This window comes from Neolamprologus brichardi, chromosome 13 (genome assembly GCF_056152115.1).
Source record: "Neolamprologus brichardi isolate AB-2024 chromosome 13, ASM5615211v1, whole genome shotgun sequence".
Classification (NCBI taxonomy): Eukaryota; Metazoa; Chordata; class Actinopteri; order Cichliformes; family Cichlidae; genus Neolamprologus; species Neolamprologus brichardi.
This window is the reverse complement of record NC_142116.1, coordinates 19,310,200-19,326,532: the sequence shown is the minus strand read 5'-3', so window position 1 is coordinate 19,326,532 and position 16,333 is coordinate 19,310,200. Positions and strand designations below refer to the sequence as shown.

Sequence of the window (16,333 nt, the reverse complement as noted above, 5' to 3'; positions counted from 1 at the left end):
ATATATGTTAAAGGGACTCAAAATGCTGATGCCAATTGATATTGCACACTATTTATCTTTGCTAACAGTTTAATCAAAATAGATCAAATGACACTAAAGTAATGTGCTGTACTGTAAATGCATGTTTCAAAAGTGTTTCAAAATAACACTCAGCAACGAATGAACAACTGATGTAGAACTTTTAATTTGTAATTTATGTTTACAGCAAAAAGCGACATGAATTTATAGACATTTTAAAAATGCTGATATTACTTCAGTAAGTGGATTTATATTCATATTTACAGTCCCTTTAACCGTAAGTTGACAATAAACACGTATTAAAAAAAAGCTTACATCTATAAAATGAATACATTATTATAAAAAAAACTAAATTTAACTGTTCAAATCATTTTAATTTTAAAGTTTTACTGAACATTTATTTTTAAGGTTTATTATTTACAAAATAATGCTACAACTTGGTTATGATCAAATTATTTTATTTAAAATTTTAATCAGGTTTTTTACCTTTGTCGAGTAGCCATTCGTCAACTACTCGACCAAGTCGGTATGGGATTCGCTGTCTAGCAATCGCCAGGCGTTCGTTATCATTGTTGCCTTTAAAGTTTAAAGAGACATTTCATTGGTTACAATCTGTAAGGTCAAAGGTTAAATATCCATACTTAATGCTAGAGCTATACAACTGCACAAGGTTTTTATATTTAAAAACGTTTTGTATGTTTAAAAAAACAGTATTAACTAAAACATTATTTGACCAAACTTCACTCTTTTTATTTTAATTTTAACCAACAAATTAGGCCTATATTAATTGAAAATAAGAGGACTAGCATGTAAATGTTTCATCTAAGTTAATAAACCTATGTTAAAAACCAACCAAAATCACAAATTTATACATCCATTACAATATCTTTACCCAATATTTCCATCCCCATTTATCATTTCCCTCTGTTTTTATCTGACTTTTAAACTAGTTACATTTATACAGCTTCAAAAAGGAACATCATTTGAATTTATTATTAAATAAACCGTTTATGGTTTAAAGGAGAGAACCATTTAACTTTCACATATTACAAATGCCCACCCCATTTATAAAAACACTAATTGACAAGTAATAATAAACTATTTGCCATATAAAACCTAACAGTAAATTCTCTAACGCTTCTAATCAGAGAGAAATCGGAAGACAAAGTAGATACATACACTGTAAACCTTCAAGAACATGGCTTTGACAAAAGCTACAAGTCATAAAGAAGAAAAAGTCACAAGCTTGACCGAGTGTAGTGTCGCATACATGTGTTTCAATGACAGTCAAGTGTTTTTAGAGCATAGAGTCAAATAAGTGACATAAATGAGAAAGAAGAGCTACAAAAAAACGACTCTCTGTATCGGAGGGGCACTTTGGCATTAATGAGGGCAAACTCTGCATCACCCTTTTGTCAAGGCCAATAACCTCTCCAGAACAGAAGACTTTCAGCAAAGTGGCACTGTCTCTGAGTGCTTTTCCCCTGGTATTGTCTGCTGAGATTGAATTCAGTCAGCCCCATTCTTCTGGCAGATTGACAATGTTTGTCCCATCAACTATATTAATTCAGTTCTGGCAGATAAAAGATCCGGTAGCTAACAATGATTCGGCGGAGAATAGCTTCTTAGAGGAGAGGTTTGCTAAGAAAAGGAGGTAACCTTGTAAAAGACGCACACCTCTTCTAATAAAAGATCTTATAAGTAAGAGCATACATGAAAATATATTTTTTAATCACATCAGCTTGAATTACTGTTGAAGACCAACTAAACAAGAAAAAAACCCAGTTTGAATCTTATCTATACCTCTAATGAAATTTGGTTGCGGATGACCGTGCCTGGGTGGAGCACATAGCATTGTGCAGAAGATTTAGCAACACGTTTCCTTTATGCTGATTGGACAGATACAGTCCAGATTACAGCAAACCCACACAGGAAGGTAATGGGTAACATTTGATAGGATTGGTTTAGGAAGGAAGATGAAGTTTGTAATGGACAAACTCTCTTGTAGAGCACATACATCAAGTTTCTGCACTTTTTCTACCTTTTTCTTAAAAAGTATTTTAAACTTGTAAACTTGCGAATGCATATCAACTTCAATTTGTCATTTCTTGTGAAACTTAACTGTGACTACTCAACTTGTTTCACATAAAAAAAGAGGACTTAATAAGCTCCCCGAGAAGTCGTGTAGTGCAGTTTTTAGCATACGTCACTCAAGCAGGAGTAAATAGCGCGTTTGTTGAGTCAAGCATGCACAAACGCAGACACAGCTGTGCTTCCTATCATTTTGAATGTGATACATTAATGAATAATTCTTCATTGCTGTTGCAATGGAACATTTGAGGGCTTTGTCAATTTCTGTCATCTCCATTTCTTAGTCATGGGGTGTTGGTTATGTCACCTCTCCATTCCCTGCTACTCTGCCACCTCATCTGAGGAGAGGTCAGAATCAAACGGGGCCCTGGAGAACATTTATCCTACAGCTGTTGTGAGGACAGTGAGGACATCTGAGTTTAGAGTGAAAAAGAGAAACACCTATTAATACCTTCCTTTTTTTAAATGATGTTCATTGATTAATGCTCAAGTTACTTAATAATTGCAGTATGACGTGTTGATGTATTCTAAGCTTTATTCAAAAAATAGTTTTAGTATAGGCTTACATGTTGGTGTCAGAGTTTTAGCGCAAAGATGACAGTTTGTTGAAGAAGTATGCAAGGAAGCTAATAGAAAGGCACAGAGGAGTGTCAGCTCCAGGCGCATAGATACCCAAGAAGCACGCACACATATTCATGCACACTTATCCTCACACACAGCGTGCCACTGTGCCAAAATCCTCTACTTTTGTGCAAAAACATGCTCCATTTTCAAAGACGGCTGCGCTTTATCTGTTTGGCTACGTACCCCATGGCACACTGAGTCTATCCTTATACTGAGGTTAATTAAGTGTGCATATAATCAAGGTCTGATCGTGTATTGATTCCCACTGTGGGACACCGAAGTGTTAGACAATGCTATCCCCTGGGCTTTGATGCAGCAACAGAGCCCATTCATCCTGCCTGTGAGCGGCGCCTGTGACTGCTGCTGAGTGGTGATTTGGTTTGGTGTGGGACAGCCTGGCTTATCTCCTCTGCCAGACAGCAGCGATTCAGCTGAGCCATCCCAACCGACCTGCTTTACCCTCGCTCGCTTGTATTCTTTTTTTTTTGTTAATAAAGTGGTCAGATAAGGTGGGAGCTTTATCTCATTACAAGCCCTAGGACACTCACCACATTAAATGAACAAATATGCAAATGCTTCCTCTGTTCATGGAGCCGGGAGAATTAAAAAAAAAGGAGGAACCTACACAAATCTCACTATTATTTTTATTATTCTGCCCTCCCTTTTCTCTAACTGCGCTATTTTTTTAATATCCTCGGTGTTGAGAGCTTGCACAATAGGCTCAATAAGCTCACGGATAGAACAAAGGTAAAACCAGAGCAGATAGGACGGAGCTTTGATGGATAAAGCTAACCATCCTTCCCTTGTATCCCATAAATCAGACTCCACACCACAAGCGGGAAAAAGAGGACAGGGGGTGAGATCGACACGGAGGCAGACGTGGACAGATAGAGGTAAAAAGGACAGGAAAAGAGCGAACCCGGAGCTCGGGAGAGTGGAGTGAGAGACGGTGAGCTCTGTAAGTGCACCACGCTCTGATAACAGTAAAAGAATAAGGCCAGGGACTTCTCCATTATCTTTGTGTGCAGCGTGTGTTCATTGGGTGCTCCGATAGGACACTGCACTGTACCCTGCGGGCCTGGCAGCACCATTGTGATGGTATTACTTCCATGGCCAAGGCTCAGGAGAAGGGGCTGATTTTTTTTTTTTTTTTTTTTTGTTGCTGCTGAGCCTTTTGTGTGTGATGCAGAATGAAGGCAGGGACAGGATAAAAGAAGGAGAGCTAAACTACAACAAATAGTCGCCTAGTTGTGTGTCTGCGTGTGTATTTTGCATTTTAGATTCTAATAATTGTACTAAAGACTTTTAATGACCCATAAGTATGCAGTACGAGACTTTTTAATGAGATTACCAGGGCAGCAATAGAGGCTCTGGCGAAGCAATTATTTCCTTGCTTTAAGAACGATCGCTCCCTCCCCTATAAACTCCTCCTCTCTATCTTTCTCACTCTCTAGCCATCATTTTTATCTTTGCTGTCTACTCTTATTATAATCATTGTTGATCTGTGAGTGGCCTAAGAGTGGCTGAGGGCTGCTATTATGAGTGCGTTAGAGGCATACATGGATACTAATCAAACTACAGGCGAGCTGAGAGAATAATAGCTTTGTGTGCTGGGGGTGCAGGGAGGAACTGTGCAGTAATTGTGATTAGATGTAATTAGTCTGCAACGAGCTTAATAAGGTAGCTGGACTTGGCATTGTCACTGATGCATGATTGGTGGGGATGAGATAGGTCACTTTTCCCTTCAGCAGTTATAACTCATCACTTAGCATAACAGGACAGTCTTGTATCATTCTTAAGCTTTTCTGCATTTTCTGCAGTACTGCATGACTTTCTACTACCAAATATGTGTTGTAATGTAATGTACATTGTTGAAAAATGCATAGCAGCAAACCTTTGTCTGTATAATATCACCACTGATGTATACTACAACAACAACAACAAGTTGTTTTTGCCAACTTCTTTGAATTTATCTGCATGACATGAGTATGAGTATGTATCATCAGGCTTTCGCTGGTCTGCGGGTGTTTGTCGTTTGAAGATTGAGACGGGATGCGGGAATTTAACCCTGCTGTATATTCGGCCCTATCCACAACATGTCAAAAGCCATTAGTTTCTCTTTTTCACCTGAGGCAAGCAGGGAGGATTGAGTCCAAGTCATAAAAACCATCTTTCATTTGGATGAATGCACTGGTCATAGCTAAAAAGGTCACCAAACATTATGCAAAAGAGGAGCGACAGGTTCAATTTGTCTTCTGTTTGTCTGGTTGCCCGCTCATTTTATGCGTGCTCAAAATCTAACAAATGTTTTGCATTTAGTGCTGCAGTTTTTTCTCTCATGGGGAAAAAAAAAAACAAATAAGAAAACAACAACAACAACAAAAAAACACTACACTTGTCCATACAGTAATTTTGCTGTTTGCATTCTCAACAGTCATTTTCGCACTCCTTTATTCGTCTATAGCTTTTGTCAAAGCCTTTAACAAGTTAAAAATGTCATCATGTTCAACAACACAGGCAGAAGCATTAATATTCTATATATATATTCTACTCTACATTCTGCATACATTCTACACAAATATACCAGTGTTGTTGAGTTGTTGCTGAGTTACATTACTACAGATTTCCTCTCACAAATGTGTTGACACAGAGATTGTTTTGTTTTTCCCCAATCGATCAAAAGATTCCCTCACAACATTGAGTCCACAGTATATTACATCATCAGTACCCAGTAAACTATAAAAGAAAGTGCCAGCAAAACTATTCCAGTCTTATAATGTTAAACTACTAAAATACATTACTCTTTTTCAGTTACTAAATGCCTATTACACAGGGCAGTAATTACCAAATTCATCCTCTACTGTCATGTAAACTGTGTTTATGAGAAGTGTTACACAATTTAAATTATTAGTAACACTATTGGCCAGGAAAATTAATCCGGCTTGCTTTTAGTCTGTGAGTAATTGTAGTGTATGCTGAGAAAATTATTAATATCAAAGTGTATTTTTATGGCTAAACAAGATGCTGTAATGAAGCTGATCATCTGGTATTTAATTGTGAGTAAGCAACAGATTTACTTTGACAGTGTTATTACAGGTCCGTCTCCCCGGTGACCTTAATTCGATCAATCTGCTATATTGGCAGACACATAAATACTGAAACCGCACACAATTACTTGCCACGAAAAACTGGTAATTTGTCTGTGGATTGTCTAATGATTTGGGTTACTGTGAGTATACACTGTGCATTGACAATTAGGTATATGGGGGATGTAATGCAGACATGTAGACAGGTTGGGTGGTTGCACTTGTAGGCAGACATATAGGAGTCTATCAGCCCTGTGGTTTATCAGATTGATGCACCACAAAGATCAAAGATTTAGTGAAAATACAACTCAACAACACTGGTGTTTACTCTCAAAAGCTGCTGGAAACTGAAACATAAAAAGCAATTAAAGCACATGCCAAGTCAACATAAGAACATCCTAACAGATAAGGCTTTAATAGCTTGCTTGATAATATCTGGGTCATTTTATCGCCTCTAGGAGGCGGCAGATGTAATTAAAGGCAAAGTGGGTGACTCACCTGTGGGGTAGCGCTCAATGACTGGCAGGTCATCCACCTGCAGAGTGGCATTACCCCCACTCCTCGTAAACTTCACTATATGGTACTTTCCATCATTTACAAACTTTGACGTCTCCTCAATATTAATGTCATCTGTACCGACATTAAATACAACGGCAATGTTTCCTTTCTCCTGAAAAGAGAAGAACACAAAAAACACTTTCTTTTTTAGTAATCAGTAAACATTGTTGTGTACAGTATTGCTAAGGGACTGTAGCGAAATTAGAGCAGGTGGTTTCAGGAAAGGTAGAGAGTTGTGATTTTTATAAGACAATCAGGCCAGTGGCCTATAATTCTTTAAGCACTTTCACTTTTTATAATGAATTAACGCTAACTACTTTATAAATGAGTAGTGCTATGAGAATCCAGTAAAAAGAAAAAAAAAAATTAAAAAAAGTATCAGCTGAAATTTTTCATTGTACATCAGTATGGACTAAGAAAACACAATGAAACTATGAATGAAGTCGTTAGCATAGCTTTTCTCATAAAGGGGTCATCAGGTGTACTTTTCAAAACGTGTTTATTGGAACTTTTGTTAGCTCTGCATATACAATGTTTAATATAATTTAGTGTCTATTTATTAAACTACAAGCCCTGCTGTGGTGACCATAAGGCAGATTACTGTATGGCTGTTTGGATTATTGCACTGGCAGCCGTATCAACACAACATATGTGTTTTTCTTGGATGCGGTATCACTCCTGGAAGTTGCAGTCTTCGGAAAAAAAGAAACAAAAAATAAAACACAAATATGTGCATTGTGTCTTTTGTTGTGTCAAAAAAATCACTTCAGGCAATTATAGGGTTATTTGTTAAGTTTTCCCTTGAGCTGCATATGCTGTGTGCCGGCTGATGCCCTCTGCACGATGCTGACATCTGGTTTTTTAAAGTACAATAAACATGCAGTATGCTATTTATTTCATTCACCCATTCATCCATCGCACAAACACATTCAGTCCTGAATGATATGACTGATTGTGAGCCCTTTGTTAGACTGAATCAGTGCTTGAACACTGGCATCTTTACAGTGACTTAAAAAAACATAAGAGCAGAAAAATCAAGCAACAGTCTCAAAGGAAGTTTTATCCAGCTTAGCCGCAGACTCCTTCACATGATTGATTCACGTGATGCCTATCAGTTCTAATAAGCTCTGTTACAGTTCAGTTCAGTTCAGATCGAAGTCCCTGAATCCTACTGCTTAATCCAGCTAAGATGAGAGCGTATGTTGGTGCAGCTTCTCTCTCTCTGCTTAGGAGCTGCAGTGAAAGGAGCATCTGGTTGGAGGCTCAACCTACTGTAGCAGCACAGCACTCTGCATGTCATTATCCAGTCAGCATAGCCAATACTACACTGCATCCCTAACGTGCCCATATGCACAAACTGCTTTTTCAAGACCCCACCCCCCACCCATACCAGTGCGCACACACACACAAACACACACACTCTTACAGAGCCCAGATGCCTTAAAGTGCAGAATGAGTAGAGCGTGTCTCAAGAGCCAGGAGCTAAAGAGCAATTAAAACTATTTGTAATGTGTCACACCACGTTACCAAAACTAGGACAATTGTATGCTTTGTAATGTAATTTCAACAGATTATATAATCTAATGCATTAAAGCTACAGTAGCAAAACAATTTACTGACTGCTTGCAGGCCTAAACACCAACCGAGAAAAAAAATGAAATCTAGATGGCAACAGCGACACCAGCTCGTCTCGGGTTTTTTTTAGAACTCAATGGGCGTGGGGATGATCTTTATACACTTGTTAGTACTCAAATCTTGTGGTAGTTGTAATCTGTCCTGCATTGCATCTTCTTGAAAGAATTCAGCAAGAGTCATAGAGACTGCAGGCCCTCAGCAGAGCTAAATGTAGCTAGAGAGACAGGACATACATATTACTTTATTTTAAGCACTTGCATATAGTGTGAAATCTAACACGGAACTAGAGTCTTTCATTTCAAAGGGGCGAGCACGCACTCAACAGACTAATTCTGGAGTTTTTTTAGTGTCATTGCTCTTAGAAAAAGAGAGACAGAAAAAATGTTTTAATGGACCGACCAACCCAATTAAAATCCTTCTTTTAATAGCCTCCTTCAATTGACTTCTAATGCTCCCCATGGTCTTGTTAATAAATTTACTGCATTTAGTCACAAACTGCCAACTCAAATTTCCCATAGCATAAAAAAAAGCCTTGAAAGAGATGAAGGGATAGATGAAAGCGAGTGGAAGACAAAGGACAGAAACCACACCACGAGATTTTGGAAGTCAAATGTCAGATAAAAGATAAGAGCTTGAGTATTCAAACTGAGTAAATGGAGAGCCTTTTTGACATGGTGTCTCCCATATTAAAGTAATTAACTTTGACTGTTATTGCCTCCGCTTTCTGAGGATTTGCTTTAATGCCGCTATTATTTTTTTTTCCCGAAATAATAATAATGCATTACATTTCAGCATTTCTTAAAATTCGATCAACTCAGACAAGCAGTTTCTCAGTTTAGTTCAGCAATGAGAGGAGCCTAATCCTGGTGCTCTAATAGGGTGCAGGCTTATGTCAGATAGTGATTGATAGCTGCTTACATAAACTCAACCCATTACACCCTGCAAAATTTTGGGGCTGCTCACTTGGTAAGTGCTGCTCCCCACAGGGCTGCTCCCCTTGGGAACATACTGTACGGTGCACACATCTCACATCCGAAGAACTCAGCCCTGCCTGACACTCGGCACGCCGCCTTGATTAATTGCTCATCAAGCTGCAATAGAGTTTAATTAACTGATGAAGTTGATCCACCATTCTCCTATAATCTGCTCTTTTTTATGCTTCTCATCCGTTCAGCTGGAGGGTGGTGGAAGGCTTCAGAAATACTCAGGGTGTCAGTTTCTTGTTAAAACTCCCCATCTGCCCTCATTTTACCACCACCGAGATTCTTGCAGCACTAACCATAAAGCTGCAAAACACTCTGCAGACCGACTCGTTTTTTTCGTTATTTTTTCCTCAAATTTTCAGTAGCACGGAGAAGCATAATTCTTCTTCTTAAGTACGTCAACAAAACCACATTTGAACAGATATATGAGAAAGTCAATAAAACTACCTTAATGGCGGCTTAGATAAAACTTACTTAGCGGTCTTGGTAACAGTGTTCTCATAAATAATACATCGATAAATAAATAAACCATATTTTCCCATTAATATTCCCAGTGAAAGAATATAGTGTGTTGCTCATAATCTGCCTGAGGATCGAGCAGATCAGGCAGAATGATCCGCTGACGTTTGAAATAGTTTACTGAAGTGAGTTTATTTCCCCGACCCACATAAACAGAACGCGAGTGAGAAGTGATATTTGAGATGGTGTTGGGCCTCCTCTCCCATCTCGGCAAAAATGAACACCGCGGTGTAAGCCGTCCTAATGTTTAGCTTGTTTATGAGTCATTCACGATGACAAGCATTGTGCACCCGTCACATTTCATATCTCACAAGTCTGACGCCACGGCACTGCAACACATCTCCCTTCAGTGCACATGTCTACGAGGGCTCCGCTGGCAGGTGGGAGAGCACCTCCGTCATTCCCTCGCTGTGTCAGATGTGTGTACACATGCTGAGGGGCTATTACGCTCTTAATGTAGAAGCTAAATGTCTTAATGCAGCTAAGGCAGGCAGCCTGTACTGTTCACCTTATCTTTTAATTACCTCTGAGTCTTGGCTTCTCCCTTTTTTCTTTTTTTTTTCTTCTCAAAGCTTGGTTAATGAAATTACACAAGTAATGGAATAATTAGGAGATAGAAAATGGATTTCTTTCCTTGAAGCATGTGGTCCATATACTTTAGATTATGCAATAATTCAATGATATACCTGCCTTTATGGATCCAACATATACAGGCACACAAACAAGTGTATATTGAATGACATACATTATTTTTTTTAGTGCTGTGACCTCACAAAAAAGAAAGTGCTGTAAATACACACATACAAAAAGGAGATTTTATCCTGGTAGAAGCACCGTATGATACATTAACTTCCTAATATCTCAAACAATTTAATGACGTTATGGACTGTAGCAAAGCAATTGTCTCCAGTCGGGCCTGCATATTCAATTTTATTTTATGCTTTGATCTTGTGAAAACCTCTTTGACTCTCTTACAGAAACACACACACACACACACACACACACACACACACACACACACACACACACACACACACAGCTTATATCTATCTTTATCTATCTTTAGAGTATTTATTTCTATTTGCACAAATAGTCTGATGTGCAGCTGCTAATATAGTGATAAAAACATGATTGACACTACCAATCACACATTAATATCCCCAAATGGAAACAATTTAAACAATTATAAGTCTATTAATCAGATATTATTATCTAGTAATCATTTTTTATACACAAAGTCAATAATAAAATCAATAAATGAAAAAAAAATTGACATTTGCATGATGCATACTGTGTGATTTTCTGTATTTTCATTATGTTTATCGGCTGTGTGTGTGAAAGCTAAGACACTGGGCCTCACCGTTTACATTTACACTACTTCACCTTAAACCAAATGCAGGAATCTGATTTTCTGTTCTCCTTACAACTAAATACCACTGCACCACACTTAACAATAAATCACCAGTGTAGATGAAATTAAGAGGCGCAGTGCAATAAAAATATTTAACTGCCTTGATAAGGAACTACAACAATGCATAATTTAAACAAAAAGGATATAGTATACCACCGTGCCAGGCATAATAAGGAAAAAAGTGTGTTAACCACCTGCATGGCCTCACAGGCATACCAATTTACAGTATATATTTATAACAGAGCTTTCTGTATAAAAAAAGGTGTAGGTAAGAATATACATCCTTCTTATTATCTCCACCAACTGTGGATACACTTCCTAAAGGCTCGAAGATAACATTTGGAAGCCTATATCTAAGCTTAATGTAAGCCAGTGGAGTAAATGCTCTTAGATAGCTTCTGAAACTTTAAACAAAGTCTGCAAGGTTCTCCTCCCCCTTCATTTAACCACTGTCTTAAAGAATCACCAGTGTGGCGAGGTATAACTGCATTTGCTGGAAATTGTGTTTTTTTCAAAATCAAGTCCGCCAGCTAAAGTGCCTAATTATCTGTGAAGTTGGCTTGAAATTGTTTCCATTGCTAGGAGTCTCTATCAAGCCGGTTTCTGTGGGATAGCTTCGCAAAAAACTAAGTTAATAAATCATCAAGCCAGCTCTAGCAGTGGCTGAAAGGCACGTCCTGAGAGAGTAGCAGGAGACAAAAGGCTATTGTACAATTACAAGGGAATCTGAAAACATTCGGTTAAAGCTTCGACACAATACAGCCGCAATTCTTTGTCAAATGCACCAAAGAAACATGTAAAAATGATCATTTTTTCACGATTTATTGGAGATTATAGACTGTGCAATCAGTTGGAAGAAGTTAGCCAGTGCACTTTTCAAAAGGCACTGCTTGTCTTTTACTTAAATGACATTTGCTGTCTGTCTGAGCTCTTTCTCTCACTCCATCTTTGGCCTCTCGTGACACATTCCATCAAGGGAGGTCAACAGATATCTGAAATTTCGTTCTCTCTCACTCGAAGAAATCAATTCAGGTTTCAGGTGATTCTCCTGTCTGTCCACTTATGACAGCTGGCGTGCAGTCAGTGTGAATTGACCTTCATCTCTGTCCTCTCCGTCAGGACTTCCTGCGTGCCCCTGAGCACAGTCCGGCTCACTTCGTCTGTACAATTCATACCGCATGGCTTTCTGGCTAATATTATTAAGTGCACATCTGGGAAGAATGGTAAGTTGTTTTAAAAGTATAAGTCAAGTAAAACTAGGGGCAGATGACTGTTATTATGGAGCATATGGCCCGAATGACCCTTAAGTCGCAAAATGTGGAGCCACAAAACTTGTTTTTGAACTCCACTCAAATTGTTTTTTCAGGAGAGCAAAAACAACAGAGTTTATTCTCTTTTTTCTGTGATGCTGTTGCAAAATCAAATTTGTGGATTGTATAAGTCTTACAATACTTTGGAGACGGTGTTATAATTTAGAAGGTTCTCACTGAGGAAGGTTTGCAGTTATAATGAGATGATTTCTCATTAATGTGCAAGCCTTTCTTTTTCTACTGAGATCTGTTCCACCATGTTTTCTCACCGTACGCACTCTTCTTGCAATTATGTGACAGGTTTGCTAATGTCATAAAAGGTGTCACACATATCTCACCTCAGTAATCCAGAATGCAATTTTCAACACAGTTTGGTTAAAGCATGTCACATTTCCATAATTGCCCCCATTAATTTATAGAACACTGCATGTGTCACTAGATGTCATGAATTTGTAAATGTGGCACAATGGAGATGAAAGTGGGAAAAGGTGCAGCTGATGACTATTTTCTTGGGACAGCTGAAAATCATTCTCGCTATGAAGCGCCATAAAACTCTCAAAATGATTCTCAGTTTTCTCATAGCTCCACGTTTGGGTCTGTTCAAGATAGAAAACCCAAGTGGAACTAACACAATGAGAAAAGCTTGAGTCTGTCCTTATAACGGTCACACTGGTGGACTCCCAGTGTGAAGTGGCAAGGTTGCAATCAGGGGCACATTCGCTTGCTGTTAGTGAGAGATGTAAAGATTCAGTGGGAAAATGTAATTTATGATTTGAAAAATTAAATGCAAAAAGGCTTAGAATTAAGCAAAACATCTCTTTGGTCTTTGTTTATTTTGTAGGCATAAAAAGCATAGTAATTATTGTAGGTAAATGTTGCTAAACATGTCAAACCACATTAGCTCCTGATATATTTGTAACATATCCACCTTTATTATATATATATATTTTTTACTTTAATTAAAATGCCATGTCACAGTTTGAATTCATCTCACTTCTATGAACTCTCCTACTGAGAAAAGAGTTTATTAAGAAAAAAAAAAGCAAAGCAAAACAATCTTTCTCTTTTTGTTTTTGACTGTAGCGAACAGAAAAGGTGTGACAAATGTATAATTATAACTAATATAATGCTGAACACTGTGGATCAACTTCTACAGAACCAAACCTAATTCAGTGCTTGGTATGGTTTGATACACACAAATCCTTTCACCTGCATTTTCTTTCCTTACACCTTGCCTTCATGAAACAGGCAGCTGGAAGCCTTATGTAATGAAACCAGTACATATGTACTTTCAATTAGCCTGAAATGCTAACACATTCTATTTCTAATCTATATTTTCTCTCTTTTTTTTTTGATGCAATCAAAATGTTGCACAGGGGAAATTACAATGGATGAAGAATGCATGGGACTAGTGAGCAGGAGCTACTAACTATGGAACTGGGATAATGCTGTGACATGTTTGCAGAGAGAATTCATATGGGAAAACTGTAATGTTTCCATCGCAGCCGACGAAAGGGAAGCAGAAAATACATTGCTACCCAGCGTGCACAAAACACAGAGACAATGCAATTACAACCAAACGGTTAAGATCTCTTTGTTTGGTAATGCTTTGCATTCTTGTCCACAGTTATTCAGATAAAGACATGCTGAAAGCTGTGCTTGCAAAGGAAAGCTTGTCACAATATTTGGGCTTTTGTTATACGGGCCTGTTGCAAATCCAATTCCAATTATTAAAAAAAGTCCAATTATTTATTTCTTAAGCTCTGTGAGAAAATGGCAATTAATGAATTCAGTTATCAGCTGCTAGCCTATTGGTTAGAGCTTACAAGCCCCTTGAGATTCTTGAATTAAGTTAATTATGTGGTAAAAATGTACTGTTGTGGTTGTAGGGTGAAGGGGAAGAACTAGGTTTTGGAGCCTATAACCTAGGACATTTATTTTTTCGAAGTACCCTGAAACTAACATAAGATTTCTATTTTCATGAAGGAAAAATGTGTTGTTGTTTTTTTTTAATTGAGGATCTGTAAACAAAAAATAACATTAAGTGATGGAAACAACCTGAAAGCCTCCATACTGCACAAGTTCCACCGTAGTTACCTCTAAATGAGACTAGTATGTTGTTGGATTTAGAGCAGTGGATGAAGTCCAATAATTTTCCGCACCACCATTAACTGCTACTTTGAAGCTATCTTACATTTGGCACCAGAAAATAGACACGCTTGCCTGGTACACCAACAGCGCAAATTAAACTTAGGACTTGCTACTTTTAGAACGCTATCAGAAACAGAAGCGGCACCAGCCTTTTACTGAGCTGTGAACACATTAATAAAAGGTGGAACTTTGACACTGAATATGCTGTTTGTAATATTCATCTGGTGTTGTTAAAGTTATTTATGACTGCTTTCTGGTTGTAATTAGAGAATTATGTTTAAATGCTCCAGACTTATCAAGCTACTTGTTGGGTATTTCATTTTTTATTTATTTTTGAGTCCATAACACAGAATAGAGCACTTTTGTTTTTCACATAACAGTTCAAGGCTCTCTAGAGTTAAGTCTCTATATTATAGACATTATAATTAGGTAACATTAAGGAAATAGCTTATCACACATTATATTTGTCATTTTCCAATATGAAAAGTCACATTTGTTAAAAATTACACTGAAAAACAATATTTTTGCTATTTTACTCGTCATCTGTTTATAAAGCATTCATTTAAGGTTTCCTACAGCAGACGTTACTGTTGAATAAATTAGGAAATTATTAACTCTGATTTATTATTTAGTGTGAATCACTCCTTAAATTTTTGTACATAAAAGCTATAAGGGGGGGGGGGGGGGGGGGGTTCGAATGTAGAAATGGTAGACTTAATAATATTTTTCCCCAGTGTACAAATATTAATAAATTACTATTTTTAATCTATATACAGTATCTAATATCAAACCTAAAAATCAATCCCACAGCTGTTGTTTCTAATTGAAAGCGTTCTGAATTTTTATTTTTACATTTTATTTGTTATAACACTACACACAGCTGTAGTGAGCAATTGTAATATTGGGATAGTTTCTAGTAGGAATAATAAAAACACACTATCAAACAATAAAACTGAACAAAGAATGTATATTGCCAATAGATGTCATTTAGCTTATTTTTGCTAAAGTGTTTTAAGGTGCATTTTTCCTTTTAGAGCACCCCGGAGTACTTGTTTCTAATACTTCCACAGAACTGGGAAACTGCCAAGCTTTAAAATTGCCACCATCAATCAAGAGGTTTTAAAGGATGCAACAAGCAATTTCATGGATGACTTTTTTTTTCCAACTTCTTCAACATTATTCCCCATCACCCGTGTGCTATTGTGGATCCTCTTCCCGCCTCAAACCCGCTCCTGCTTCTCTTTGATTCCAACACCACTGATAAAAAAGTCTCTCTGTGTTCTCTCGCTTATTCATGTCCGGTAATTTCTTAGCTCAGACTAATTTTCCTCTCCCTGAACTGAAGCAAGTTCATCATAAATGTCTGGAACAAGAAGTATTAAGTTAGAAGATGCCTTATGCTTCACTTAAACCTCAAAGGAATGAACCTTGTCCTAGATACTTCAGACAAGGGAGGCGCATAAATGCGTTTGCAGTATTTTTAAAATGTAATTGCGAACACTGTTGCAGTGACTCCCTGGCCTCATTTTTTTGGACAAAGCGTGTGGATAGGGATTGGCTGCGGGTGGGGCTGTGTGGTACAATTTGGAAGGCCGAGGAGAAAACACAAAGATAGCGTTGGTGTGTTGGTGACACAGGATTGAGCCTCCCTGTTTGCCATTATATCTAATCGGTGCGCTCTAATCAGTTTATTCTGTTCAGTTTAAGCAGAGAACACGACTTGCTAGCAGAAAAACAGAAAGTATTCCTTCATAAGAAGGAAAACAAAAGTAAAAAAGAATAATTATCAAATAATAAGCAAAAACTCCTTTAATATTCATTCCAAACTACAGTACAGGGCAATTCTGTGCTACTATATATATTTAGAGAAACCGCATTAGGTACAAATAAACAAAAACAAACAAACACAATCAAATTAATGGGAGGGGAGGCAATGTGGCAATGTGT

The 16,333-nt window shown here is 37.7% G+C and overlaps 1 protein-coding gene across 12 annotated transcripts in view; it reads right to left on the bottom strand.

Moving 5' to 3' along the window:
• Positions 1-16,333, bottom strand: part of LOC102793382 (neurexin-1a) — a 250,071-nt gene that overhangs the window by 36,753 nt on the left and 196,985 nt on the right. For 11 of the 12 annotated variants that reach the window (XM_087850269.1, XM_087850271.1, XM_087850274.1 and 8 more), the window contains 2 exons: positions 6,318-6,489; positions 505-594 (listed from right to left, as the gene is read on the bottom strand). In XM_087850269.1, the coding sequence (XP_087706395.1) occupies positions 505-594; positions 6,318-6,489 (262 nt within the window). The remainder of the gene's footprint in view (positions 1-504; positions 595-6,317; positions 6,490-16,333) is intronic. The other variant, XM_087850277.1, reaches the window with a different exon arrangement.